General features: G+C 67.1%; 3 protein-coding genes across 3 annotated transcripts in view; 2 read left to right on the top strand and 1 right to left on the bottom strand.

The window, feature by feature from the left end:
• LOC140644767 (complement C4-B-like) overlaps positions 1-824 on the top strand; it is a 61,473-nt gene extending 60,649 nt beyond the window's left edge. Inside the window, 1 exon segment of the mRNA XM_072847829.1 lies at positions 692-824. Within this exon segment, the coding sequence (XP_072703930.1) occupies positions 692-824 (133 nt within the window).
• Positions 825-8,124: 7,300 nt separating this feature from the next.
• On the top strand, positions 8,125-18,856 carry LOC140644768 (steroid 21-hydroxylase-like). The gene is given in 11 exon segments (XM_072847831.1): positions 8,125-8,332; positions 8,758-8,856; positions 9,526-9,677; positions 10,951-11,060; positions 11,856-11,928; positions 11,930-11,950; positions 13,314-13,400; positions 13,464-13,649; positions 14,496-14,665; positions 17,387-17,490; positions 18,612-18,856. Coding segments are annotated over 11 exon segments (1,455 nt in total).
• A 569-nt stretch (positions 18,857-19,425) lies between these two features.
• Positions 19,426-27,000, bottom strand: part of LOC140644769 (tenascin-X-like) — a 62,689-nt gene continuing 55,114 nt past the window's right edge. The window contains 7 exon segments of the mRNA XM_072847832.1: positions 19,426-19,506; positions 20,989-21,152; positions 23,229-23,390; positions 23,660-23,756; positions 24,609-24,760; positions 25,201-25,333; positions 26,251-26,375. Coding sequence (XP_072703933.1) covers positions 19,426-19,506; positions 20,989-21,152; positions 23,229-23,390; positions 23,660-23,756; positions 24,609-24,760; positions 25,201-25,333; positions 26,251-26,375 — 914 coding nt within the window.

A 27,000-nucleotide genomic window follows, 5' to 3' on the forward strand; every position in this document is an offset into this window, starting at 1 on the left:
GTCCCCCCCGTCCCCCCGTCCCTCCGTCCCCATGTCCCAATGTTCCTATGGCCCCCCTGTCCCCTGTGTCCCTGTCCCCATGTCCCCTGTCCCCCCCATCCCCTGTCCCCTGTCCCCATGTCCTCATGTCCCCATGTTGCAATGTCCCTATGTCCCCCCATGTCCCCCCATGTCCCAATGTTCCTATGTCCCCCTGTCCCCATGTCCCTGTCCCCATGTCCCCTGTCCCCATGTCCCCTGTCCCCTGTCCCCTGTCCCCTGTCCCCTGTCCCCCTGTCCCCTGTCACCTGTCCCTCCTCTCCCCTGTCCCCCCTGTCCCCTGTCCCCCCCTGTCCCCTGTCCTCTGTCCCCTGTCCCTCCCTGTCCCCCCCTGTCCCCTGTCCCCTGTCCCCTGTCACCTGTCCCCTGTCCCCCCTGTCCCCTGTCCCCTGTCCCCTGTCCCTCTCCCCTCTCCCCTGTCCCCCTGTCCCCTGTCCCTCTGTCCTCCCTGTCCCCCCTGTCCCCTGTCCCTCTCCCTCTCCCCTGTCCCCCTGTCCCTCTCCCTGTCCCTGTCCCCTGTCCCCTGTCACCTGTCCCCTCCTCTCCCCTGTCCCCCTGTCCCTCTCCCTCTCCCCTCTCCCCTGTCCCCCTGTCCCTGTCCCTGTCCCCTGTCCCCTGGCCCCTGTCACCTGTCCCCCGTCCCCTCTCCCAGCCCCCGGTTCCTGCTGGGTCCCCGCTCCTGGGTGGAGGAGGTGCCGCCCCTCCCCCGCTGCCGCCCGCCCGCGCCCTGCCCCCCCCTGCGGGCCTTCATGGACACCGTGCGCACGCGCGGCTGCCCCGTCTGAGCCCCGGGGCCACTGGGAGCCACTGGGGCCACTGGGAGCCGCCGGGAGCCGCCGGGACCACGCTGGGGACCAACCAGGAGCAACTGGGAGCACGCTGGGAGCAACTGGGACTGTGTTGGGGGGCAACTGGGACCGTGCTGGGGCAACTGGGAGTGACTGGGACCATGCTGGGGTCACTGGGAGCAACTGGGACCATGCTGGAAGTGACTGGGGCTGTGTTGGGGAGCAACTGGGACCATGCTGGGGTTACTGGGAGCAACTGGGACCATGCTGGAAGCGACTGGGACTGTGTTGGGAGGCAACTGGGAGCAACTGGGACCATGCTGGGGTTACTGGGAGCAACCGGGACCACGCTGGAAGCGACTGGGACTGTGTTGGGGGGCAACTGGGAGCAACTGGGACCATGCTGGGGTTACTGGGAGCCACCGGGACCACGCTGGGGACCAACCAGGAGCAACTGGGAGCACACTGGGAGCAACTGGGACTGTGTTGGGGGGCAACTGGGAGCAACTGGGAGTGACTGGGAAAATGCTAGGGGCACACTGGGAGCAACTGGGATCACACTGAGAGGAACTGGGAGCGACCGGGACCATGCTGGGGTTACTGGGAGCAACTGGGACCACGCTGGAAGTGACTGGGACTGTGTTGGGGGGCAACTGGGAGCAACTGGGACCATGCTGGAAGCGACTGGGACTGTGTTGGGGGGCAACTGGGAGCAACTGGGACCATGCTGGGGTTACTGGGAGTGACTGGGACCACACTGGAAGTGACTGGGACTGTGTTGGGGGGCAACTGGGACCATGCTGGGGCAACTGGGAGTGACTGGGACCATGCTAGGGGCACACTGGGAGCAACTGGGATCACACTGAGAGGAACTGGGAGCGACTGGGACCATGCTGGAAGTGGCTGGGACTGTGTTGGGGGGCAACTGGGACCGTGATGGGGCAACTGGGAGCAACTGGGACCATGCTGGAAGCAACTGGGACTGTGTTGGGGGGCAACTGGGAGCAACTGGGACCATGCTGGGGGCAACTGGGATGTACTGGGAGCAGCTGGGACTATGCTGTGGGCAACTGGGACTGCGGTGAGGACAACTGGGAGGAACTGGGATTACGCTGGGGGCAACTGGGAGTGACTGGGATCGTACTGGGAGCGACTGGGGCCGAGCCCTGACCCCCCAATAAAGGCTGAGCTCAGCGCCGGACGCCTGGGTCTCCCATGGGGCCCCGGGGCTGGGGGAGGGGCGATGCAAATGTATGCTAATGAGCCAACGGCTTGGCCGCCGCGGCACCATCGAGACGCGGCCTCCGGCGGCGCAGAGCGGCCGGGCGGGCGCCTATTGGGCGGGCGGGGGGCGGGAGGGCGGAAGTGACGTCTGCGGAGCGGAGCGCGGCGGGAGGTTTGAATCTGCGCGGCGGCGGCGGCAGGTCTGGGGGGTCCTGGGCGTGACGTCACGGTGCGGGGGGTGACGTCGGGGAGGGGAGCGGTGGGGGGGCGTGGGGGCACCCGGACGCCGCCTGGGTCCCCCTGACCCCCCCCCCCCGACGCTGGGTCCCCTTCCAGCCCCCGGACGCCTGACACCCCCGCGGTGGGCGGGCTTCGCCATGCCCTGCCCCAAGCCCGCCGCCCCCGGCGGCGCCCCCCTGCCCCCCCATCGCCCCGACGGACCCGCAGTGAGTGGGGGCTGGGGAGCCCTATGGAACCCCTATGGATCCCTCTGACCCCCTGCACCCTATAGACCCCCTGCACCCTATAGACCCTTCCCTGACCCCCCTGCACCCTATAGACCCCCTGTACCCTATAGACCCTTCCCTGACCCCCCTGCACCCTATAGACCCCCTGCACCCTATAGACCCTTCCCTGACCCCCCTGCACCCTATAGACCCTTCCCTGACCCCCTCTGCACCCTATAGACCCCCCTGCACCCTATAGACCCTTCCCTGACCCCTCCCTGCACCCTATAGACCCTTCCCTGACCCCCCTGCACCCTATAGACCCCCCTGTACCCTATAGACCCTTCCCTGACCCCCCTGCACCCTATAGACCCCCCTGCACCCTATAGACCCTTCCCTGACCCCCCTGCACCCTATAGACCCTTCCCTGACCCCTCCCTGCACCCTATAGACCCTTCCCTGACCCCCTGCACCCTATAGACCCCCCTGTACCCTATAGACCCTTCCCTGACCCCCCTGCACCCTATAGACCCTTCCCTGACCCCCTGCACCCTATAGGACCCTCTTCCCTGACCCGTCCCTGCAGCCTATAGACCCCCCTGCCCTCTATAGACCCTTCCCTCACCCTGCCGACCCTATAGACTCCCTCTGCACCTTATAGCCCCCTCCCTGACCCCCGCCGCCAGACCCTATAGAGCCCCCCGGCCCCTATAGCCTCCTCCCTCCCCTTGACCCTGCGGGTCCCCGGATCCTATAGATCACTCCCTCCCGCCCCGGGCCCTGTAGATCCCCCCCCATAGCTCCCTCCCTCTCCCTGAACCCGGCCCCTATGGATTCCCCCTGTCCCCGTGTCCCCCCTGTCCCCCCCGGCCCCCTGTCCCCCCGGTGCCGCGGCCCTGTCCCCTGCCCCCCCCGTCCCTCTTGTCCCCCGTCCCCGTGTCCCCCCGGTGCCACAGCCCTGACCCTGTCCCCTCTGTCCCCTGTCCCTCCCCCCGTCCCCGTGTCACCCCCCGTCCCCCGTCCCCCTGGTGCCGCACCCCTGACCCCGTCCCCTGTCCCCCCCGCCCCTCTTGTCCCCCATCCCTGTGTCACCCCCGTGTCCCCCTGTCCCCCCGGTGCCACAGCCCTGATGCTGTCCCCTCGGTCCCCTGTCCCTCCCCTGTCCCCGTGTCACCCCCGTGTCCCCTCTGTCCCCTGTCCCCCCGCCCCTCTTGTCCCCCGTCCCCGTGTCCCCCGTCCCCGGTGCCGCAGCCCCGGCGCTGATGTCCCCTCTGTCCCCCGGCCCTGTCCCCAGGGCGCCGGCCGGGCCAGCGGGCGCTGCAGGAGATCCGCAAGTACCAGAGCAGCACCCGCCTGCTGCTGCGCCCGCGCCCTTCGCCCGCCTGGTGAGACCCCCCAAATCCCCGGGACCCCCAAATCCCCTGGGACCCCCAATCCCCAGGGACCCCCAAATCCCCCGAGACCCTCAAATCCCCGGGACCCCCAATCCCCAGGGACCCCCATCCCCGGGACCCCCATCCCCGGACCCCCAAATCCCCGGGACCCCCAATCCCCAGGGACCCCCAAAATCCCCGGGACCCCAAATCCCCCGGGACCCCCAGTCCCCAGGGACCCCCCAAATCCCCGGGACCCCCAAATCCCCGGGACCCCAAATCCCCAGGGACCCCCCAGTCCCCAGGGACCCCCAAATCCCCGGGACCCCCACATCCCCGGGACCCCAAATCTCCCCAGGGACCCCCCAAATCCCCCGGGACCCCCATCCCCAGGACCCCCAAATCCCCAGGGACCCCCATCCCAGGACCCCAAATCCCCGGGACCCCCCATCCCCGGGACCCCCATCCCCAGGGACCCCCCATCCCCGGGACCCCAAATCCCCAGGGACCCCCCGTCCCCAGGGACCCCCCAAATCCCAGGGACCCCCAAATCCCCTGGGACCCCCACATCCCCGGGACCCCCAAATCTCCCCAGGGACCCCCCAAATCCCCGGGACCCCATCCCCCAGGACCCCCAAATCCCCTGGGACCCCCAAAATCACCCCAGAACCCCCAAAATCCCCCGGGACCCCAAAATCCTCTGGAACCCCCAACACCGCCCCGGGACCCCTCAAAAATCCCCCAGGACTCCCCCAAAATCCCCTGGGAACCCTCAAAATCACCCCAGAACCCCAAAATTCCCTGGGACCCCAAGATCCCCAGGACCCCCAACACCCCCTGGGACCCCTCAAAATCCCCCGGGACCCCCAAAATCCCCTGGGACCCCAAGATCCCCCAGGACCCCCAAAATTCCCTGGGATCCCAGGGACCCCAAAATCCCCGGGACCCCCAAAATCCCCCTGGGCCCCCAACATCCCCAGGGGACCCCCCGTCCCCAGCGCCGTCACAGCCCCCAATGTCCTTGTCCCCCCGCCCCCATGACGCAGGTCCCCTCCCCCTGTCCTTGTGTCCCCCCCCGTGACGCGATGTCCTTGTCCCCCCAAGGTCCTTGGGTCCCCCCTCCCCCCGCAGTGGTGCCTCCCGGGACGTGGTGTCCCCTGTGCCCCTCCCCCATGGTGGCACTGTCCCCACGGCCGGGGTGTCCCCATGTCCCCATCCCTGGGGTGTCCCCGTCACGGTGTCCCCAGGGGGGTGTCCCCATGTCCCCATGGTCGTGTCCCCATGTCTCCACACCTGGGGCTGTCCCCGTGTCCCCAGGGTGTCCCCAGGGTGGGGTCCCCGTGTCCCCAGGGTGTCCCCAGGGTGATGGTGTCCCCGTGGCCCCCTCCCCAGGGTGGCAGTGTCCCCGTGTCCCCAGGGTGTCCCCAGGGTGGTGTCCCCGTGTCCCCAGGGTGTCCCCAGGGTGATGGTGTCCCCATGTCCCCATCCCCAGGGTGACAGTGTCCCCATGTCCCCAGGGTGTCCCTCCCCTCGAGGTGGGGTGTCCCCAGGGTGATGTCCCCCTGCCCAGGGTGTCCCCAGGGTGATGGTGTCCCCATGTCCCCATCCCCAGGGTGATGGCCCCAGGGTGTCCCCCCAGTGTCCCTCTCCTGGGATGTCCCCATGGTGTCACCCCAGGGTGCCCCCCGCATGTCCCCCTGCCCAGGGTGTCCCCAGGGTGCCCCACCCGGGTGTCCCCTGCCCGAGGTGTCCCCATGATGTCACCCCAGGGTGTCCCCACACCCAGGGTGCCCCCCCCCCCGGTGGCCCCCTGCCCCGGGGGTCCCCAGGGTGGCCCCCGGGTGTCCCCTGCCCAGGGTGTCCCCAGGGTGCCCCCCCGGGTGTCCCCCTGCCCGGGGTGTCCCCATGATGTCATGATGTCACCCCAGGCTGTCCCCACACCCAGGGTGTCCCCCGCATGTCCCCCTGCCCGGGGTGTCCCCATGATGTCACCCCAGGGTGTCCCCACACCCAGGGTGCCCCCCCCCCGGTGGCCCCCTGCCTGGGGTGTCCCCAGGGTGCCCCCCGGGTGTCCCCCTGCCCGGGGTGTCCCCAGGGTGCCCCCCCCGGGTGTCCCCAGGGTGTCACCCCCGGGTGTCCCCAGGTGCGGGAGATCTGCCTGCTCTTCACCCGGGGGGTGGACTATCGGTGGCAGCGCATGGCGCTGGTGGCCTTGCAGGAGGTGGGTGCTGGGGGGGGACCCATGGGTGCTGGGGGGGGCCCATGGGTGCTCAAGAGGGGCCCCATGGGTGCTGGGGGCCTCCTCAGGGTGCTGGGAGGGGTCTAGGAGGGTCCCATGGGTGCTTGGGGGGGTCCTCATGGGGGCTGATGGGGTCCCATGGGTGCTGAGCGTGTCCTGTGGGTGCTGGGGGTCCCCAGGGTGCCGCAGGGGTCCCATGGGTGCTGGGGGGCATCTGTGGAGAGGGGGGTCCCCTGGGAGGGGTCCCATGGGTGCTGGGGGGGACCTGTGGAGAGGTGGGGGTCCCCTGGGGGGTCCCATGGGTGCTGGGGGCATCTGTGGAGAGGGGGTCCCCTGGGAGGGGTCCCATGGGTGCTGGGGGCATCTGTGGAGGGGGGTCCCCAGCGTGCTGGTAGGGACTGGGGGTCCCATGGGTGCTGGGGGCGATTTGGGGGGGTCCCGTGGGTGCTGGGGGTACCTGTGGGGAGGTGGGGGTCCCCTGGGGGGTCCCACGGGTGCTGGGGGGCATCTGTGGAGGGGGTCCCCAGCGTGCCGGTGGGTGCTGGGGGGTCCCGTGGGTGCTGGGGGAACCTGTGGAAACGGGGGGTCCCGTGGGTGCCGGGGCATCCCACGGGCGCTGGGGGGGGGCTGTCTGGGCGCATCCAACGCCTCGGGGGGGTCTGGGGTCCCCCCCTCTCGGGGCGCAGGCGGCGGAGGCCTTCGCCGTGCGGCTGCTGGAGGACGCCTACCTCTGCTCGCTGCACGCCCGCCGCGTCACCCTCTACCCCAAGGACCTGCAGCTGGCCCGGCGCCTGCGGGGCTGGAGGGGGCAGCCTGAGGGACCCCCCCCCCCAATAACCGCCGGTTGACCCCCCCCGGGGCTGCTGCTGGGCGGGGCGGGGCTTAAGGGCGCCGCCGTTTAGGGGCGGTGGGCGCTGCCTGCGGGGGCGGGGCTTCTGAAGGGGCGGGGCTTAGGGAAGCCCTGTGTTCTATCGGCTTGGCGGGGCGGGGCTTAGGGGTCCCTCCATTGTAGCGGCCGGGGAGCTTCTGCGGGGCGGGACTTATGAAGGGGCGGGGCTTAGGGGTCCATCCATTGTAGCGGCTGGGGAGCTGTCTCCGGGGCGGGGCTTCTGAAGGGGCGGGCTTTGGGGTCCCCCATTGTAGCGGGTGGGGATGCCTGTGGAGGGGGGACTTATGAAGGGGCGGGGCTTAGGGGTCCCTTCATTGTAGCGGCTGGGGAGCTGTCTGAAGGGGCAGGGCTTATGAAGGGGCGGGGCTTAGGGGTCCATTGTAGCGGCCGGGGGCTGGCTGCGGGGGCAGGGCTTCTGAAGGGGCGGGGCTTAGGGAAGCCCTGTGTTCTATCGGCTTGGCGGGGCGGGGCTTAGGGGTCCATCCATTGTAGCGGCCGGGGAGCTTCTGCGGGGGCGGGACTTATGAAGGGGCGGGGCTTAGGGGTCCCTCCATTGTAGCGGCTGGGGAGCTGTCTCCGGGGGCAGGGCTTCTGAAGGGGCGGGGCTTTGGGGTCCCCCATTGTAGCGGCCGGGGGATGCCTGCGGGGCGGGACTTATGAAGGGGCGGGGCTTAGGTGTCCCTTCATTGTAGCGGCCGGGGATGCCTGTGGGGCGGGACTTATGAAGGGGCAGGGCTTAGGGGTCCCTTCATTGTAGCAGCTGGGGAGCTGTCTGAAGGGGCGGGGCTTCTGAAGGGGCGGGGCTTAGGGGTCCATTGTAGCGGCCGGGGCTGGCTGCGGGGGCAGGGCTTCTGAAGGGGCGGGGCTTAGGGGTCCCTCCATTGTAGCGGCTGGGGAGCTGTCTCCGAGGGCAGGGCTTCTGAAGGGGCGGGGCTTTGGGGTCCCACCATTGTAGCGGCCGGGGCTGCCTGCGGGGGCAGGGCTTCTGAAGGGGCGGGGCTTAGGGAAGCCCTGTGTTCTATCGGCTTGGCGGGGCGGGGCGCGCTGCCTGCGGGGGCGGGGCGTCGGGGGGCGGGGCCCAGGCGTCCCCCCGATATAGGGGCTGCTCGGGGGGGTCCCCCGGGCGATGGCGGCCGCGCTGCTGCTGGCGCTGCTGGCGCTGCTGGCGCTGCTGCTGGCGGGGGGCGGCGGGGAGGGGGAGGGGCCGCGGGGAGGGCGGGGGAGGGGCCCGCGGGCGGGGCCGCTGCACCTGCTGCACCCACAGGGGGCGCTGCACCTCGCCCGCCTCGCCCGCCGGCACGGGCCCGTCCTGCGCATGCGCCTGGGGGGGCGCGGTGAGTGGGGGCGGGGGCACCCCAAACCTGACACCCCACCCCCCCACCCCGAGCCCCCAAACCTGCCCCTGGGACCCCGAAAACCCCCAAAACCTGACAGCCCCCCTCCCCCTACACCCGGACCCCCAACCCCGCCCCTTGGGGACCCCAGGACCCCCTCCCGACCCTGCCCCCCCCCCGGCACCCCAAACCTCTCCCGAAACCCTCCCCGCCCCCTTGGCGACCCCAAAATCCCCCGCACCCCAAACCTGCCCCTTGGGGACCCCAAAGTCCCCACCACCACCTTGAGCCCCCCGCACCCCCAAATTACCCCTTGGGGACCCCCTCCGCCCCCCATCCCAGGACTCCCCAACCTTTCCCCCCCCTCGTTTTGGGGTCCCCCAGTTTTGGGGTCCCCCAGCCCCCAATTTCTCTCCCCCCCCCAGACGTGCTGGTGCTGAGCTCGGTGGGGACCATCCGGGAGGCGCTGGCCCGGCACTGGGGGACTGGCTGGGGCGCCCCCAAGTTACCTCGGTATGGGGGCTGTGGGGCAGGGGGGGCATGGGCTGGGGGGTTATGGGGTGAGGGAGGAGCCCTGTGGGGTCGGGCGGGGGGGCGAGGGGGTATGGGAGTCCCTATGGGGCTGGGGGGCTGGGGGCGGAGGGGGACATGGGGTGGGGGGCTCTGGGGGGTTATGGGGTGGGGGGTTAGGGGTGAGGGAGGAGCCCTGTGGGGCCGGGGGCTATGGGGTGGGGGGCCTGAGGGGGTATGGGGGGCCCTGTGGGGCTGGGGTTCATGGGGTGGGGGTCCCTATGGGGCTGGGGTGGGGGGGCGAGGGAGTATGGGGGGCCCTATGGGGCTGGGGGGGTTTATGGGGTGGGGGTCCCTATGGGGCTGGGGTGGGGGGGGCGAGGGAGTATGGGGGCCCTATGGGGCTGGGGGGGTTTATGGGGTGGGGGGTCCCTATGGGGCTGGGGTGGGGGGCCGAGGAGTATGGGGGCCCTATGGGGCTGGGGGGGTTTATGGGGTGGGGGGTCCCTATGGGGCTGGGGTGGGCTGGGGGGGCGAGAGGGTATGGGGTGAGGGGACCCTATGGGGCTGGGGGGGGGGGGTCTGTCGGGCTGGGGACCTGGGTGCTGGCGTGAGGTGGGGGTCGGGGGGTGCCGGGGGTCGGGGGGCCGGGGGTCCCCGGGCGGCCCTGACGGGGTCCCCAGCCGGGCTGGTCTCGCGGGGGGGCCGGGACCTGGCGCTGGGGGCGGCCACGCCGGGCTGGCGGCGGCAGCGGGGGGCGACGCGGGGGGCGCTGGCCCGGGCCGGGGGGCGGCTCCGGCCCCTGCTGCGGCGGCAGGCGCGGGCCCTCTGCGCGGTGAGCACCCCGCAACCGCACCCCCACCCTGCACCCCCACCCTGCACCCCAAACCCTGCACCCCAAACCCTGCACCCCAAACCCTGCACCCCAAAACCGCACCCCAAACCCTGCACCCCACAACCTGCACCCCAAAAACCTGCACCCCCACCCTGCACCCCCACCCTGCACCCCAGACCCTGCACCCCAAACCCTGCACCCCACAACCTGCACCCCCACATCCCCAAACCTGCACCCCAACCCACCCCTGCACCCCCATCCCCTGCACCCCCAAACCTCCCTGCACCCCGAAACCCTGCACCCCACACACACCCCGAAATCACCCTGCACCCCAAAACTCCACTGCCCCCGAACCCTGCACCCCGAAATCCTGGCGGTCCCCCCCAGCACCTCGATACCCCCTGCACCCCAAAAGTCACCCTGCACCCCAAAACCCGTGGGGATCCCCTAGATCACCCCAAACCCACAGAGCACCCCAAAACCCCCTGCACCCCCAAACGGCAAAGTCTGGGGGGATCCCCCCAGAGCACCCACACATCCCCTCCAGAGCACCCCAAAACCCCCTTGTGGACCCCAATGCTCCCTAGGCCCCTGCCACAGCCCCGGGACACCCCAATACCCCTGGGACACCCCAAAATCCCCTCAGAGCCCCCCAAACCCCGTAGGGTACCCTCAGACACCCCTGGGGACCCCGAAACCTCCTGAGGGACACCCCAAAACCCCTAAGGGCCCCCCAAATCCTCTTAGGGCACCCTAACACCCCTCTGGGAACCCCAAAACCCCGCTGGAACCCCAAGCCCCCTTAGGGACCCCTAATGCCCCCTTGCACCCCCAATACTCCCCGGGGCTCCCCAAAACTCCCTTAGGGACCCCAATACCCCCTAGGGACACCAATGCCTCCCGGGACACCCCAAAACCCTGTAAGGGACCCCAAAATCCCCTTAGGGCCCCCCAAATTCCTTAGAGCCCCCCAATACCCCCTTAGGGGACCCCCTATCCCCTTGGGACACCCCAATGCCCCCTCTAGGAACCCCAATGCCCCTTGGGGACCCCAAAACCCCCTTAGCCCCCCCATATACCCCTAGGACACCCCAATATCCTGCTGGGGACCCCAAAACACCCCCTAGAGCCCCCAGTGCCCCCAAAACCTCCTTTGATCCCTAATACCCCTCAGGGCCCCCCAGTACCCCCGGAGTCCCTCAATCCCCCTTAGAATCCCCCGGGACACCCCAAGACCCCCAGTTCCCCTACCCCTGACCCCCCTGCCCCCCAGGAGCTGCGTTCCCACGGGGGGGCCCCCCTGGACCCCTTTGAGGTTTTCCCCTTCCACACCTGCAGCACCATTGGCCGCCTCCTCTTCGGGGACCTGGTAGGGGACCCCGGCATCTGGGGGGGACCCAGGTGTTTCGGGGGGACCCAAGTGTCCAGGGAGGGGACCCAGGAGTTTGGGGGGACCCAGGAGTTTTGGGGGGGCCCAGGAGTTTGGGGGGACCCAGATGTTTTGGGGAGACCCAGATGTTTCAGGGGAACCCAAGTGTCCAGGGAAGGGACCTAGGAGTTTGGGGGACCCAGGAGTTTTGGGGGGCCCAGGAGTTTGGGGGGACCCAGATGTTTCGGGGGACCCAAGTGTCCAGGGAGGGGACCCAGGAGTTTGGGGGGACCCAGGAGTTTTGGGGGGACCCAGATGTTTCGGGGGACCCAAGTGTCCAGGGAGGGACCCAGGAGTTTGGGGGGACCCAGGAGTTTTGGGGGGGACCCAGATGTTTCGGGGGACCCAGATGTTTTGGGGGGACCCAAATGTCCAAGGAGGGGACCCAGGAGTTTGGGGGGGACCCAAATGTCCAAGGAAGGGACCCAGGAGTTTGGGGGGGACCCAGATGTTTCGGGGGGGACCCAGATGTTTTGGGGGGACCCAAATGTCCAGGGAGGGGACCCAGGATTTTGGGGGCACCCAGGAGTTTGGGGGACCCAGATATTTCAGGGGGACCCAGATGTTTCGGGGGACCCAAGTGTCCAGGAGGGGACCCAGGAGTTTGGGGGGACCCAGGCGTCCGGGGGACCCAGGCATCTGGGGCTGTGTCTTGGGGGGGGGAGGGGACTGTTTGGGTTCTGGGGGACCCAGGCGTCCGGGGGGACCCAGAGGGGACCCAGGGTGCGGCCCCCAGCTGCCCCCGAGGCGGAGGTCCGGGCCTTCACCCGCTGCGTGGTGGAGCTGCTGGAGGTGTGGGGCAGGGCCAGCGTCCGCGCCCTCGGACCTGCTCCCAGTGCTGCGGGTGAGCCCCGCGGGGGGCCAGGCCCTATGGGGGCTATATGGCCCTGGGGGCGGGGGGGTATATGGGGCTGGGGGAGGGTATGCGGGGCTGGGGGGGGTTATAGGGTCTGAATGGGGCTGGGGAGGCTTCTAGAATCTACGTGGACCTTGGAGGGGTCTATATGGGACTGGGGAGGGGCTCTATGACCCTGGGAGGGGGTGTTATAGGCGCTATACGGGGCTGGAAGGGGTGGTATAGGGGCTATTTGGCCCGGGGGTGGGGTATGGAGGGCGGGGGGGTGTTATAGGGTCTGAATGGGGCTGGGAGGGTGTTACAGGGTCTATATGGGGCGGGGAGAGGGTTTCTAGGATCTATATGGGCCTTGGAGGGGCCTATAGAGGGCTGGGGAGGGGCTATATGGCCCTGGGAGGGGTCTTACAGGGTTTATATGGGGCTGGGGGGTGTTACGTGGTCTATATGGGGTTGGGAGGAGTCTATATGGGCCTGGGGAGAGGGTTTCTAGGATCTATATGGGCCTTGGAGGGGTCTACAGAGGGCTGGGGAGGGGCTATATGGCCCTGGGAGGGGTTGTTCGGGGGTCTATATAGGGCAGGAGAGGACTCCTAGGATCTGTGTGGGCCTTGGAGGGGTCTATATGGGTTTGGGGAGGGACTATATGGCCCTGGGAGGGGTCTTATAGGGTTTATATGGGGCTGGGGGGGTGTTACGTGGTCTATATGGGGTTGGGAGGAGCCTATATGGGGCTGGGGAGAGGGTTTCTAGGATCTATGTGGGCCTTGGAGGGGTATAAATGGAACTGGGAAGGAGCTATATGGCTCTGGGAGGGGCCTTACAGGGTCTATATGGGGCTGGGGAGGGGCTATATGGCCCCGGGGGGGGGGGGAGCAGGGTCTATTTGGAGCTGGGGGTGTTATAGGGTCTATATGGGGCTGGGGAGATGCTTGTATGGGCTTGGGGAGGATGTATAAGGTGGGGGCAGGGGCTGGGGGTATAGGGTCTATATGGAGATGGGTGTTCTATATGGGGTTGGGCGGGCTGTATGGGGCTGGGGGGTTATTGGATCTATACGGGGCTGGGAGGGTGTTATGGGTGTTATGGGGCTGCGATGATATATATGGGGGGAGCGGTAAAGGGTCTATATGGCTCTGGGGGGTTATATGGTCTGTATGGGGCTGGAGGAGACTATAGGACTGTGGAGAGGGCCTATAGGGTCTGGGAGGGTGGTCTATAGGGTCTAGATGGCCCAGGGCAGGGGTAAGTTATAGGGTCTATATAGGGCTGAGGGGAATTACAGGGCATCTATGGGGGTCTATAAGGCCCTGGGGGGTCTGGGGGTGGTCCCTATGGGATCCATACGTCCCAGGTCCTGCCCAACCCGGGGCTGCGGGAGCTGCTGCGCCTGGTCGAGCGCCGCGACGCCTTCGTGGAGGCCCAGATCCGACGGCACGAGGTCGGGGGGGGGGACACGGGGGACCCCCCGGCACCCCGGAGGGAATGACGCGTGTCCCCGCAGGAGTGCCCCTCCCCCCCGGGGGACACGGTTCTGGGGGCGCTGCAGGGAAGGGACCCGGGCGTCCGGGGGGGTCCCCTGAGCCCCCCCCGCCTCCACATGGCCCTGGTCGACCTCTTCATCGGGGGCACCGAGACCACGGCCGCCGCCCTGGCCTGGGCCGTCGCCTTCCTGCTGCACCGCCCGGAGGTGCCCCCCGCGCGTCACCACCGCGCCCCAGTCCCCCACGGGTGGCCCCGGGTCCCCACGGGGTGGCCGGGTGGGGGGGGGGGTCCCGCGTCCCCACACGGGTCCCCTCCCTGTGGCCGTCGCCGGTGCCCTTGCGCTGCCCCGAGGTGCCACACGCGTGTCGCAGCCCCGTCTGCTGTGGCCCCGGGTCCCCACGCGTGTCGCCGAGTCCCCACCGGTGTCCGGGGGGTGTCCCATGTCGCCACGTGTGTCATCTATGTCCCCAGTGTCCCCCTCCCCGTAGCCGTTGCCATCCCCCTGCTCTCCCCCGAGGTGCCACACGCGTGCCACAGCCATGTCCAAGTCCCCATGCGTGTCCCCACGGGGGTCTGGCATCCCCATGCACGTCCCCAGGGGGTCCCCTGTCCCCACGTGTGTCCCCCCCCGTGTCCCCCTCGCCGTGTCCATCACCATTCCCCTGCACTGCCCTGAGGTGCCACATGCGTGTCACAGCCGTGTCACATTCGTGTCCGCGTCCCCACCCTTGTCCCTGGGGGGGGGCTCATGTCCCCACGAATGTCCCCAGGTGGGTCCTGTGTCCCCACCCATGTCCTCTGTGTCCCCCTTGTCCCCCTCCCCATGGCCATCACTGTCCCCCTGCCCCACCCCGAGATGCCACACGCGTGTCATGGCCGTGTCACGTCCGTGTCCCCACGCAGCTCCTTGGTCCCCTTTATGTCCCCCCTTCACCTTGGCACGGGGTGCCCCCCCCGGGGTGGGACCCCCCCCCCGACGCCCCATGACACACGTGTCACCCCAGGAGGCAGTGACACGCGTGTGACACGTGTGTGCCCCGCGTGTCCCCAGCTGCAGGAGCGGCTGCGGGCGGAGCTGTGGCGGGAGCTGGGTCCCACCGGGACCCCGCAGGCGGGGGACACTGCGCGCCTGCCCCTCCTCCACGCCACCGTCACCGAGACCCTGCGCCTCCGGCCCCCTGCCCCCCTGGCCCTGCCCCACTGCGCCCGCCGCCACACCAGGTATGGCCAGTATGGACCAGTATGGACCAGTATGAACCGATATTGATGAGCGTGTACTAGTATGAACCAGCATGAACCACTATAAACCAGTAAGGGACCACTGGGCTCAGGTTGCAGCACTGTGCACCAGTGTGTATCAGTGTTTTGCACCAGTTTAGACCAGTATGGACCAGTTTAGACCAGTATGGACCAGTGTGGACCAGTATGAACCGATATTGATGAGCATGTACTAGTATGAACCAGCATGAACCACTATAGACCAGTTAGGGACCACTGGGCATCAGGTTGCAGCACTGTGCACCAATGTGTACCAGTGTTTTGCACCAGTTTAGACCAGTATGGACCAGTTTAGACCAGTATGGACCAGTGTGGACCAGTATGAACCGATATTGATGAGCGTGTACTAGTATGAACCAGCATGAACCACTATAGACCAGTAAGGGACCACTGGGCTCAGGTTGCAGCACTGTGCACCAGTGTGTATCAGTGTTTTGCACAAGTTTAGACCAGTATGGACCAGTATGAACCAGTACAGACCAGTTTAGACCGGTATGAACCTGTATAGGACAGTATGAAGCAGTTTAGATGAGTATGGACTAGAATGAACCAGCATGAACCACTATAGACCAGTTAGGGACCACTGGGCTCAGCTTGCCGCACTGCACCCCAATGTGTACCAGTGTTTTGCACCAGTTTAGACCAGTATGGACCAGTTTTGACCAGTTTAGATAAGTATGGACTAGTATGAACCACTATAGACCAGTATGGACCCGTGGGCATTAGGTTGCAGCACCATGCACCACTGTGTATCAGTGTTTTGATCCAGTAGAGACCAGTAGAGACCAGTATGAACCAGTACGGACCAGTATGGACCAGTATAAGCCAATAGACAGCAGTATAATCCAATGTAAACCAGTATAGACTGGTAGGGACAGCTCAGTGTCAGCTCACTGTGCATTAATGTTTTAAACCAGCATAGACCAGTATAAACCAGTATAGACCAATATGGAGGACAGGGCATCAGGTTGCAGCGCTGTGCACCAGTGCCTGGCGCTGCTTTACACCACTCCAAACCAGTATAAATTGGTCCCAGCAGAGACCAGTATAGCCCAGTGCAGCTCAATACAGCCCCAGTAAGAAAGGGAACAACCATTACGGCCCAGTACAAACCAGTATTTCCCAGTAGGCCCCAGTAGAGCCCAGCAGGTCCCAGTAGGGTCCCAGGAGACCCCAATAGATCCCAGTAGGCCCAGCAGGTCACAGTAGACCCCAGTGGGCCCCAGTAGACCCCACTAGATCCCAGTAGACCCCATAAGCCCCAGTAGGCCCCAGTAGACCCCAGCAGAGCCCAGTAGGCCTCAGCAGTTCCCAGTATGTCCCAGTAGGCCCCAGTAGACCCAAGCAGGGCCAAGTATGGCCTTGTAGATCCCAGCAGGTCCCAGTAGGCCTCGGCAGGTCCCAGTATGTCCCAGTAGCCCCAGCAGAGCCCAGTAAGTCCCAGTAGACCCAAGTAGGGCCCAGTAGATCCTAGCAGAGCCCATAGGCCCTAGCAGGTCCCAGTAGACCCCAGTAGCCCCAGCAGAGCCCAGTAGGTCCCAGTCGGTCCCAGTGGACCCCATAGGCCCAAGTAGGTCCCAGTAGATCCCAGTAGGTCCCAGTAGACCCCAGCAGGCCCCAGCGGCTCCCAGTAGACCCCAAGAGACCCCAGTAACCCCAGCAGAGCCCAGTATGTCCCAGTAGATCCCAGCAGAGCCCAGCAGGCCCCAGCAAGTCCCACTAGGTCCCAGTAGGCCCCAGTGGATCCCAGCAAGTCCCAGTAGACCCCAGCTGGCCCCAGCAGTTCCCAGTAGACCCCACTAGCCCCAGCAGAGCCCAGCAGGCCCCAGTAAACCCTAGTGGGTCCCAGTAGACCCCAGCAGAGCCCAGTAAATCCCATTAGACCCCAGTAGACCACAGCAGAGCACAGTGGGCCCCAGCAATTCCCAGTAGACACCAGTAGGTCCCAATAGAGCCCAGTAAGCCCAAGTAGGCCCCAGTAGACCCCAGCAGAGCCCAGTAGGTCCCAGTAGGCCCCAGCAGAGCCCAGTAGGCCCCATGAGGTCCCAGTAGGCCCCAGTACACCCCAGTAGGTCTCAGTAGGCTCAAGGAGGTCCCAGTAGACCCCAGTAGGTCTCAGTAAACCCCAGTAGGCTCAAGGAGCTCCAGTAGGTCACAGTAGCCCCCAGTACATCCCAGTAGCCCCCAATAGGCCCCAGTAGGCCATAGCAGACCCCAGCAGGTCTCAGCAGGCCCCAGTACATTCCGGTAGCCCCCAGTAGGCTCCAGTAGGTCTCAGTAAACCCCAGTAGGACCCAGTAGGCTCAGGGAGGTCCCAGTAGGCCCCAGTACATCCCAGAGGGCCCCAGTACATCCCAGAGGATCCCAGTAGACCCCAGTAGACCCCAATAGATCCCAGTAGGTCCCAGCAGATCTCAGCAGAGCCCAGTAGGCCCCAGCAAGTCCCAGTAGACCCCAGTAGAGCCCACTAGGCCCTAAGAGAGCCCAGCAGATCCCAGTAGGCCCCAGTAGATCCCCAGTAGACTCCGGAGAGCTCCAGTAAGCCCCAGGAGGTCCCAGTGGGCCCCAGCAGGTCCCAGTAGGCCCCAGGAGATTCCAGTAGGCCCCAGCGCATCCCAGGACATCCCAGTACATCCCAGCACCCCCCCTGCTGTCCCCTCCCAGTGTCGCAGGCATCCCAGTGCCGGCCGGCTCCATCCTGGTCCCCAACCTCCTGGCTGCCCACCAGGACCCCGACACCTGGGACCACCCCGAGGCCTTCCTGCCTGGTACGCCCGGCCACCGGGGTCCCCTCCTGGGTGCCGGGGTTCCCCCAGACGCCTGGGTGCCCTGAACCCCTTGGGGTGGGTCCCCTCCCGGACACCCGGGTCCCCTCCCGAACACCCGGGTCCCCTCAGGCCCTTGGGGTGGGTCCCCTCCTCAGGCGCCTGCGTCACCCCTGGACACCCGGGTCCCCTCCCAGACACCTGGGTCCCCTGAAGCCCTTGGGGTGGGTCCCCTCCTGGACACCTGGGTCCCCTGACCCCTGCGTGGGTGGGTCCCCTCCCGAACACCTGGGACCCCTGAACCCCTTGGGGTGGGTCCCCTCCTGGACACCCGGGTCCCCACCCAGACGCCTGGGTGCCCTGAACCCCTTGGGGTGGGTGCCCCTCCCGAACGCCTGGGTCCCCTCAGGCCCTTGGGGTGGGTGCCCCTCCTCAGGCGCCTGGGTCACCCCTGGACACCCGGGTCCCCTCCCAGACACCCGGGTCCCCTCAGTCCCTTGGGGTGGGTGCCCCTCCTCGGATGCCTGGGTCCCCTCAACCCCTTGGGGTGGGTCCCCTCCCGAACGCCTGGGTCCCCTCAGGCCCTTGGGGTGGGTGCCCCTCCTCAGGCGCCTGGGTCCCCTCCCAGACGCCTGGGTCCCCTCAACCCCTTGGGGTGGGTCCCCTCCTGGACACCCGGGTCCCCTCCTGGACACCTGGGTCCCCTGACCCCTGCGTGGGTGGGTCCCCTCCCGAACACCTGGGACCCCTGAACCCCTTGGGGTGGGTCCCCTCCTGGACACCCGGGTCCCCACCCAGACGCCTGGGTGCCCTGAACCCCTTGGGGTGGGTGCCCCTCCTCGGATGCCTGGGTCCCCTGAACCCCCTGGGGTGGGTCCCCTCCCGAACACCCGGGTCCCCTCAGTCCCTTGGGGTGGGTGCCCCTCCTCAGGCGCCTGGGTCCCCTCCCGAACACCCGGGTCCCCTCAACCCCTTGGGGTGGGTCCCCTCCTGGACACCCGGGTCCCCTCCCGAACACCCGGGTCCCCTCAGTCCCTTGGGGTGGGTGCCTCTCCTCGGACGCCCGGGTCACTCACCCCTGGACACCCGGGTCCCCTGACCCCCCCTTGCCCCCACCCCCCCAGAGCGGTTCCTGGCTCCGGGGGCTCCCTGGCGGGCGCTGGTGCCCTTCGGCTGCGGGGCCCGATCCTGCCTGGGAGAGGGGCTGGCGCGGGCCGAGCTCTTCGTCTTCCTGGGCCAGCTCCTGCAGGAATTCCGCCTGGAGCCCCCCGCCCCGGGGGTCCTGCCCTGCCTGGAGGTGTCGGCAGGCACCGTCCTGCGCTGCCCGCCCTTCCGCGTCCGCATGGTGCCCTGCCAGCCCCCTGCCTGAGCCGGCGCGGGGGCCGGGCATCGGCCCGCTGCCTGCCCCCCTGCCTGCCCCCCTGCCTGTACCCCCGCCTGTACCTCCGCCTGTACCCCTGCCTGCCCCCCGCCTGTACCCCCTGCCTGCCCCCGCCTGTACCCCTGCCTGTACCCCTGCCTGCCCCCCTGCCTGCCCCCCGCCTGTACCCCTGCCTGCCCCCACCTGTACCCCTGCCTGTACCCCTGCCTGCCCCCCACCTGTACCCCCCACCTGTACCCCCTGCCTGCCCCCTGCCTGCCCCCGCCTGTACCCCTGCCTGCCCCCTGCCTGCCCCCTACCTGTACCCCTGCCTGCTCCCCCTGCCTGCCCCTCGCCTGCCCCCGCCTGTACCCCTGCCTGCCCCCCTGCCCCCTGCACCCCCAGACGCCTGGGTCCCCCACCCCACCCCACCCCACCCCACCCGCACGCAGGGGGTTCAGCGGGGGAGGGGTTCCAGGCAGCTTTATTACCTCCCCACCCCCCATAAAAGCTTCGTCTCTGACCCCTCCCCCACAAGTCCCCCTCCTTCCGGGTCCCCGGCCGCCGCCGGGGTCCCCTCAGTCGCGCTGCGGCCGCAGCTTCATCTCGGTGAAGGGGATGGAGAACTCGAAGCCCTTCCAGGGAAACCAGTTGATGCCCTGGGGGGATCCAAGGGGGGACCCATCAGGCCCTATAGGTACCCTATAGGCACCCTATAGACCTTTCTAGACCCCTATAGATCCCTACAGGGGGCCCTGGACACCCTCCCTTCCCCTGCCCCAGGCCCTATCACTCCTATAGGGGCCCCACGCCCAGACAGAGGCGATCTGGGGCTAGCCTCTATAGGGTCTAGGGCCTGTGGCCCACGTAGCCCCCATAGGGCCCCCACTGGTCCCCACAGGGCCTCAGTCACCCATAGGTACCCGCTCCTGTGGGCAGTGCCATAGGTGTCCTGTGCTCCATAGTGCCCACATAGGTCCACTCATAGAACATCCTCCCCCATAGCCCCTACAGAACTTCCTATAGTCACTATAGCCCCATTATAGGTCCCTTTGAGATCTCCATAGGACCCCCCATGTCCCCTATAGACCCCCCATATAGCCCTATAGGTCTCCCTGTGGCCCCTATAAACCCTCCTATGACCCGTAAACACCCCTGTATAATTCATATAGCCCCTAAGGCCTCTTTATGCCCCTTATGGACCCCCGTATAGCCCCTATAGGCGCCTGTATGCCCTTACAGGCCTCCTCCACGGCCCCTTTAGACACCTGTATGACCCTAGAGGCCTCCCTATGGCCCATATAGCTCCCCTGTAGTCCCTATAGACACCGCCCCCCCCATGGCCGCCTTAGGGTCTTAGCGGCCCCTATAGTTCCCTCTTTTGTCCTTACGGCTCCCTATAGGTCTCCCTAACAGTGCCTATAGGTCCCCTATGGCACCTATAGACTCCATTATAGCCCCCGTTAACTGCACTCTGGCCCCATCAGCCTCCTCTAGTCACCCTATATGTCCCCCTATAGGGCCCCTGGCCCCTATAGGCTCCCTGTGGCCCCTATGGGCCCCATTATGGCCCCTATAGCCTCCCCATGGCCCCTATAGCCCCCTCAAGTTGCCCCCTATATGTCTCCCTATAGGTCCCCTGGCCCCTATAGGCTCCCTGTGGCCCCTATGGGCCCCATTATGGCCCCTATAGCCCCCCTCCCCCAGCCCCCTCGAGTTGCCCCCTATGGCCCCCTCTATGGCCTCCTATAGGTCCCCTGGCCCCTATGGGCCCCATTATGGCCCCTATAGTCCCCCCATGGCCCCTATAGCCCCCTCGAGTTGCCCCCTATGGCCCCCTCTATGGCCCCTCTGGGTCCCTGGCCCCTATGGGCCCCATTATGGCCCCTATACCCCCCCCGGCCCCTACAGCCCCCTCGAGTTGCCCCCTATGGCCCCTCTATGGCCCCCTATAGGTCCCCTGGCCCCTATGGGCCCCATTATGGCCCCTATAGCACCCTCGAGTTGCCCCCTATGGCCCCCTCTATGTCCCCCGGCCCCTATGGGCCCCGTTATGGCCCCTATCGCCCCCCCACGGCCCCTGTAGCCCCCTCAAGTTGCCCCCTATGGCCCCCTATAGGTGCCCGGCCCCTATAGCGTGCCTGGTGGTGGTGGGGGGTGCCGTAGCGCCCGTTGAGGTTGGCGTAGTGGCAGTTGTGGTACCACCAGGCCCCGGTGTAGGAGACGGCGCAGGGACGGGGGCGGCCCCGGGGGTCCCGGTCCCGCGTGGAGAAGGGGCTGCCGGCGTGGTAGGAGAGCGCGTCCCCTGCGGGACCCCCCGTCAGCCCCCAGGGAACCCCCAAGGACCCCCCAGCAGCCCCCCCAGGGACCCCCCCGGGAACCCCCCCCGGGAACCCCCATCACCCCCCAGGGACTCCCCCAGAGAACCCCCATGGGCCAGAGACCCCCAGACCCCCCAGGGATCCCCAAGGACCGCCCAGGGACCCCCACAGGGACCCCCGTCAGCCCCCTCAGGGACCCCTCAGGGACTCCCCATGGTCCAGAGACCCCCAGACCCCCCACGGACCCCCGACCCACCATGTCAGCCCCCTCAGGGACCCCCGGATTGCCAAGGGACCCCCGTGACCCCCCAGGGACCCCCTATGATCCGGAGACCCCCAGCTCCCCCCAGGAATCCCCCGGGGACTCCCAGGGCCAAGGGACCCTCAAGACTCCCCAGAGACCCCCAAGAACCCCCAAGACACACCCCCCCCCAAGTTCTGGAGACCCCCAAGCCCTCCCAGGGACCCCCAAGACCCCTGCAGGGACCCCTCCCCAGGAACTCCCACACGGTCCAGAAACCCCCAAGACCCCCCAGAAGCCCCCAGGGATCCCCAAGGAACCCTCCAGGGACACCCCCAAGGTCTGGAGACCTCGAAGACCCCCGGCCCCCCAAGATTCCCCCCAGGGACCCCAGGATCCCCCAGGGCCAAGGGACTCCCGAGACTCCCCAAGAACCCCCGGCACACCCCATCAGACCCCAGGGACCCCCTCAACGACCCCCAAGAGACACCGCCCCCCCAGGGAGCCCCCATGGTCTTGAGCCCCCAAGACCTCCCCAGCACCCCACATGGGCCAAGTGTCCCCCAAGATCCCCCAGGGACCCCCTCATAGGCCAAGGGACCCTCAAGACCCCCTCAGAACCCCCAGAACCCCTCCAGGACCCCCTGCATGGGCCAAGGGACCCCTAAGACCCCCCTCAGGACCCCCAACACCCCTGAAGACCCCTCCAGGAACCCTCAAGACCCTTCAAGACCCCAGAAGCCCCCACCAGAACCCCCAGGACCCCTCCAGGGACCCTTTTCATGGGCCAAGAGACTCCCCAGTACCCCTCCAGGGACCCCCAAGACCCCCCAGGGTCCTCCCCATGAGGCAAGAGACCCCCAAGACCCCTCCAGGGTGTCCCAAGACCCCTCCAAGCCCTTCAAGACCCCTCCAGGACCCCCTGGATCCCCCAGGACCTCTCCAGGAGCCCCCAAGACTCCCCAAGACCCTTCAGGACCCCCAAGCCCCCTAGAACCCCCTTCATGGGCCGAGGGACACCCAAGCCCCCCAAGACCCCTCAGAACCCCAAGCCCCCTCCTCAGGACCCCTAAAACCCCTCCTGACCCCCAGGACCTCCCCAAGGCCCCTTTCATGGGCCAAGGGACCCCAAGACCCCTCCAGAACCCCCCCAGGACACCCCTCTATTAGCCAAGGGGCCTCCAAGACCACCCCTGAACCCCCAAGAACCCACCAGGACCTCCTTCATGGGCCAAGAGACCCCCAAGACCTCTCCAGGACCCCCACAAGACCCCCTTCATGGGTCAAGAGCCCCCAAGACCCCCTGGACCCTCCCCATGGGCCAAGAGACCACCAATACCCCCTAGGACCCCCAAGACCCCTCCAGGGCCCCCAGGACCCCTCAAGACCCCACAAGACCCCTCAAGGACCCCTTTCATGGCCCAAGAGACCCCCAATACCTCTCCATGGACCCTCAAGATCCCCCCCCAGGGTCCTTCCCATGGTCCAATACACCCCAAGACCCCGTCAGGACCCCCCAGGACCCCTCCAAGATCCCCCAGAACCCCCCAAGACCCTCCCCCACCCAGGATCCCCAAGACCCCTCAAGACCCCCAAGCTCCCCCTCCAGGACCCTCCAGGATCCCCAAGGCCCTTCCAGTACCACCCAAGCCCCCCAGGACCCCCAAGACCCCTCATGACCCCCAAGTCCCCCTAGAACTCCCCAAGCTCCCCCTCAGGAGCCCCCAAGGCCCCCAGGGACCCCATTCATGGGCCAAGGGACCCCAAGACCACCTCAGAACCCCCGAACCCCTCCAGGATCCCCCAGGACCCCCCCCACCGGCAGTGCCGCTGTAGGCGCCAAGGTGGAGGCGGTAATGGTCCTCGGGGCCGGCGACGGCGAAGTCGCGGTAGCGGGCGAAGGCAGCGTCCCGCGGGGTGCGGAGATCCACCCGCAGCTCCGTGGGGGTCCCCGCCGTCAGCGCGTGCAGCGCCTCGTTCCCTGCGCCCCCACACCTACGTCCAGCCACCGCCACCACCCAAACGCCTGGGTCCCTCCCCTGGTCACCCACCCAAGCCCACCCGGACACCTAGATCCCCTCCGAAGACCCACCAGGAACCCACCTGGGTTCCCCCTGGCCAGCTGGGTCCCCCCGAACTCCTGGGTCTCCCTGGATGCCTGGGTCCCCCCCAGACACCTGGGTCCCCCCAACAGCTGGGTCCGCCCTGGGATTCCTGGGTCCCCCCCGCCCCGGCCACCGGGGTCCTCACCCAGCCAGAACTCCCCGGTGACGTTGCCGAAGCCGTGGGCGTAGTCGGCCCTGCCACGCCAGAAATGGGTGCCCCCGTCCTGGCGGCGCTGGAACACCTGTGGGGAGGGGTCGGGGGGGGCGAGGGCCAACACCCCCACCCCCCACTGACCCCTTAGGGCCCCCCCGACTTCACAGAGACCCCCAGGACCCCCATTTCCCCCAGAGCCCCCACTGTCCCGCCAGGGTCCCCCATCGACCACCAAGACCCCCACTGACCCCCAGACCCTCCCATTGCCCCCATAAAACCCCCGATACCCCCATACAACTCCCCAGCCACTCCCAGTGCCGCCAGTGACCCCCAGTCCCCTATTGCCCCCCAAACTCCCCATTGCCCCCATAAACCCCCCATATCCCCCAATACCCCCCATATGAACCTCCACAGCCCCTCCCAGTGCCTTCCAGTGGCCCCATTTGCCCACCAGTCCCCTATTGCCCCCCAAAGCCCCCAGTGCCCCCAAGACCCCCTATTTCCCCTAAGACCCCTATTTCCCTGCAGGACCCCCTATATCCTCCCAATACTCCCCATGTGACCCCCCAGCCCTTCCCAGTGCCCCCAGTTCACCACCAGACACTCCAATGCCCCCAAGACCCCCAATGCCCCCCAGGACCCCTATTGCCCCCAAGACCACCCATTTACCCCCATATCCCCCAATACCCCTATACAACCCCCAGCCCCCACAATGCACTCCAAGACCTCCTATTGCCCCCTAAGACCCCTATTTCCCCCATAGAACCCCTATATCCCCCAATACCCCCTATAGAAGCCCCCAGCCTCTCCCAGTGCCCCCAGTCCTCCTGTTGCCCTCAAGACCCCCCGATCCCCCCCCCAGACTTCCATTTCCCCCATAAGCCCCTATAGAAGCCCCCCAGCCTCTCCCAGTGTCCCCCAGTGCCCCCAGTTGCCCCACCAGCCATCCGCCGCCGTCGGTCTCCATGTCACAGAAGACGCGCAGGGGTCTCCCGGGGTCTCCCCCGAGGAAGATGAGGGTCTCGCGTGAAGGCCCCGGCCCATTCAGCTGCTCCTCGGCGCAGTCCCGGGGGTGTGGGTGGGGGAGGGGAGCTGGGGGGGAGAGGGAGTGTGGGGACCCAGGCGTCCGGGGACCCCCCCAAGTCACCCTATAGACCCGCACCCATCCACCCTGGTGCCCACCCCACCCAGGGACACAGCACCCAGGGACTCAGGCGTCTGGGTGCCCCCCACCCAAGAGCCCACAACTCCCCACCCCCCCAGGGACCCAGGCATCTGGGTGCCCCCACCCATGAACCCACCCTCCCCACCCAGGGACCCAGGCATCCCCCAAGGACCCAGGCATCTGGGTGCCCCCACCCAAAGACCTAAACACCCCCACACCCAGGGACCCCGACGTCCCCAGCCCCCCCCCATGGACCCAGGCATCCGCGTGCCCCCCACCCAAGAACTCCAGCCCCTCCCTGAGGGACACAGGTGTCTGGGTGCCCCCACCCAAGAACCCCACCCAGGGACCCAGGCATCCGGCTCACGGGTGTCAAAGGTGGCCTCCAGGGGGGTTGGGGGGGTGTCCCCCCCCCGGCCCCACAGCTGCACCCCATAGCGCCCGGTCGGCTCCAGGCCCCACAGCTGATGGGATGTTGCCTCAGGGGGCAGCCGTAGCGTCTGGGGAGGCACAGGAGGGTATAGGGGTCCCCCAAGGCATTATTGGGGTCCCCAGGGGTGTTATTGGGGTCCCCCAAGGGGTTATTGGGGTCCCAGAGGGGGTATTGGGGTGCCCTAGGGGAGTATTAGGGCTCCCACAAGGTATATTGGGGTGCATGGGGGATATTGGGGTCCTCGAGGGTTTATTGGGGTCCTACAAGGAATATTGGGGTCTACAAGGGATTATTGGGGTCCCTGGGTTGGTATTGGGGTCCCACAAGGAATATTGGGGTCCTCTGGGTGCTATTGGGGTCCTCCAGGGTGTTACTGGGGTCTCCCAGGGCATTATTGGGGTCCCCTTGGTGTTATTGGGGTCCTCTGGGGCTTATTTAGGTCTCGGGGAGGCGCTGGGGTGCCCTAAGGGAGTATTGGGGGTCCCACAAGGGATATTGGGGTCCCTGAGAGATTACTGGGGTCCCCCAAGTCATTATTGGGGTCCCCCAGGTGTTATTGGGGTCCTCAGGGTTGTTATTGGGGTCCCCAGGGGCTTACTTAGGTCGCAGAGGGGGCACTGGGGTGCCCTAAGGGGTATTGGGGGTCCCACAAGGCATATTGGGGCATACCTGGGGATTGGGGTCCCTGAGGGGTTAATGGGGTCCCTGGGGGGTATTGGGGTCCTACAAGGAAAGTTGGGGTCCCCAGGGGGTTTGGGGTCCCCGAGGGGTTAATGGGGTCCCTGGAGGAGTACCGGTGTCCTACAAGGAATATTGGGGTCCCTGGGGGAGGATCGGGGTCCTCAAGGGATTATTGGGGTCTGGGGGGGTACTGGGGTCCCACAGGAATATTGGGGTCCCCAGGGGTGTTATGGGGTGCCCCGGGGGGTATTGGGGTTCTCAGGGGCGTTCTGGGGTTTCAGGGTGCTTGGGGTGGGTTGTTACCTGCTGGGGCCCTCCAGGGGGGCCGTAGACGAGGTCGTAGCCATCGGGGGGGGCACGGGGGGGTGCCCAGTGCAGCCGGGCACTGCGGGGCCACACAGTCCCCACCCAGAGGGTCCCCGGGGTGCCTGTGTGGGGGAGGGGCATGGCCACTGACACCCCCAAAGCCCCCACAGCCCCCCAAGGACCTGCCCACCAACTGCTCCCCAATGGACAATCAGAGACCCCATCAACTGACCACCATAGCTCCCCCAACCCCACAGAAACCCCCACGGACCCCCCCACTCCCAGACCCCCCATAGCACCCCAGGGTCCCCCACCCACAGCCCCCAGGGGATGCTCCCCACCAGGGGCACCCCACCCAGGACTCCAATACACCATCACTCCAACCAACCATCCAGGTGTCCAGTCAGCAACCATCCAACCATCCACCATCCAACCATCAACCATCCAACCATCAACCATCCACCATCCAACCATCAACCATCCACCATCAACCATCCACCATCAACCATCCAACCATCCACCATCCACCATCCAACCATCCACCATCCAACCATCCACCATCCAACCATCAACCATCCAATCATCCACCATCAACCATCCACCATCCAACCATCAACCATCCAACCATCCAACCATCCACCATCCAACCATCCAACCATCCAACCATCCACCATCCACCATCAACCATCCACCATCCAACCATCAACCATCCACCATCCAACCATCCACCATCCAACCATCCAACCA

The sequence above is a fragment of the Ciconia boyciana genome, chromosome 29, assembly GCF_034638445.1.
Source record: "Ciconia boyciana chromosome 29, ASM3463844v1, whole genome shotgun sequence".
Lineage (NCBI taxonomy): Eukaryota > Metazoa > Chordata > Aves > Ciconiiformes > Ciconiidae > Ciconia > Ciconia boyciana.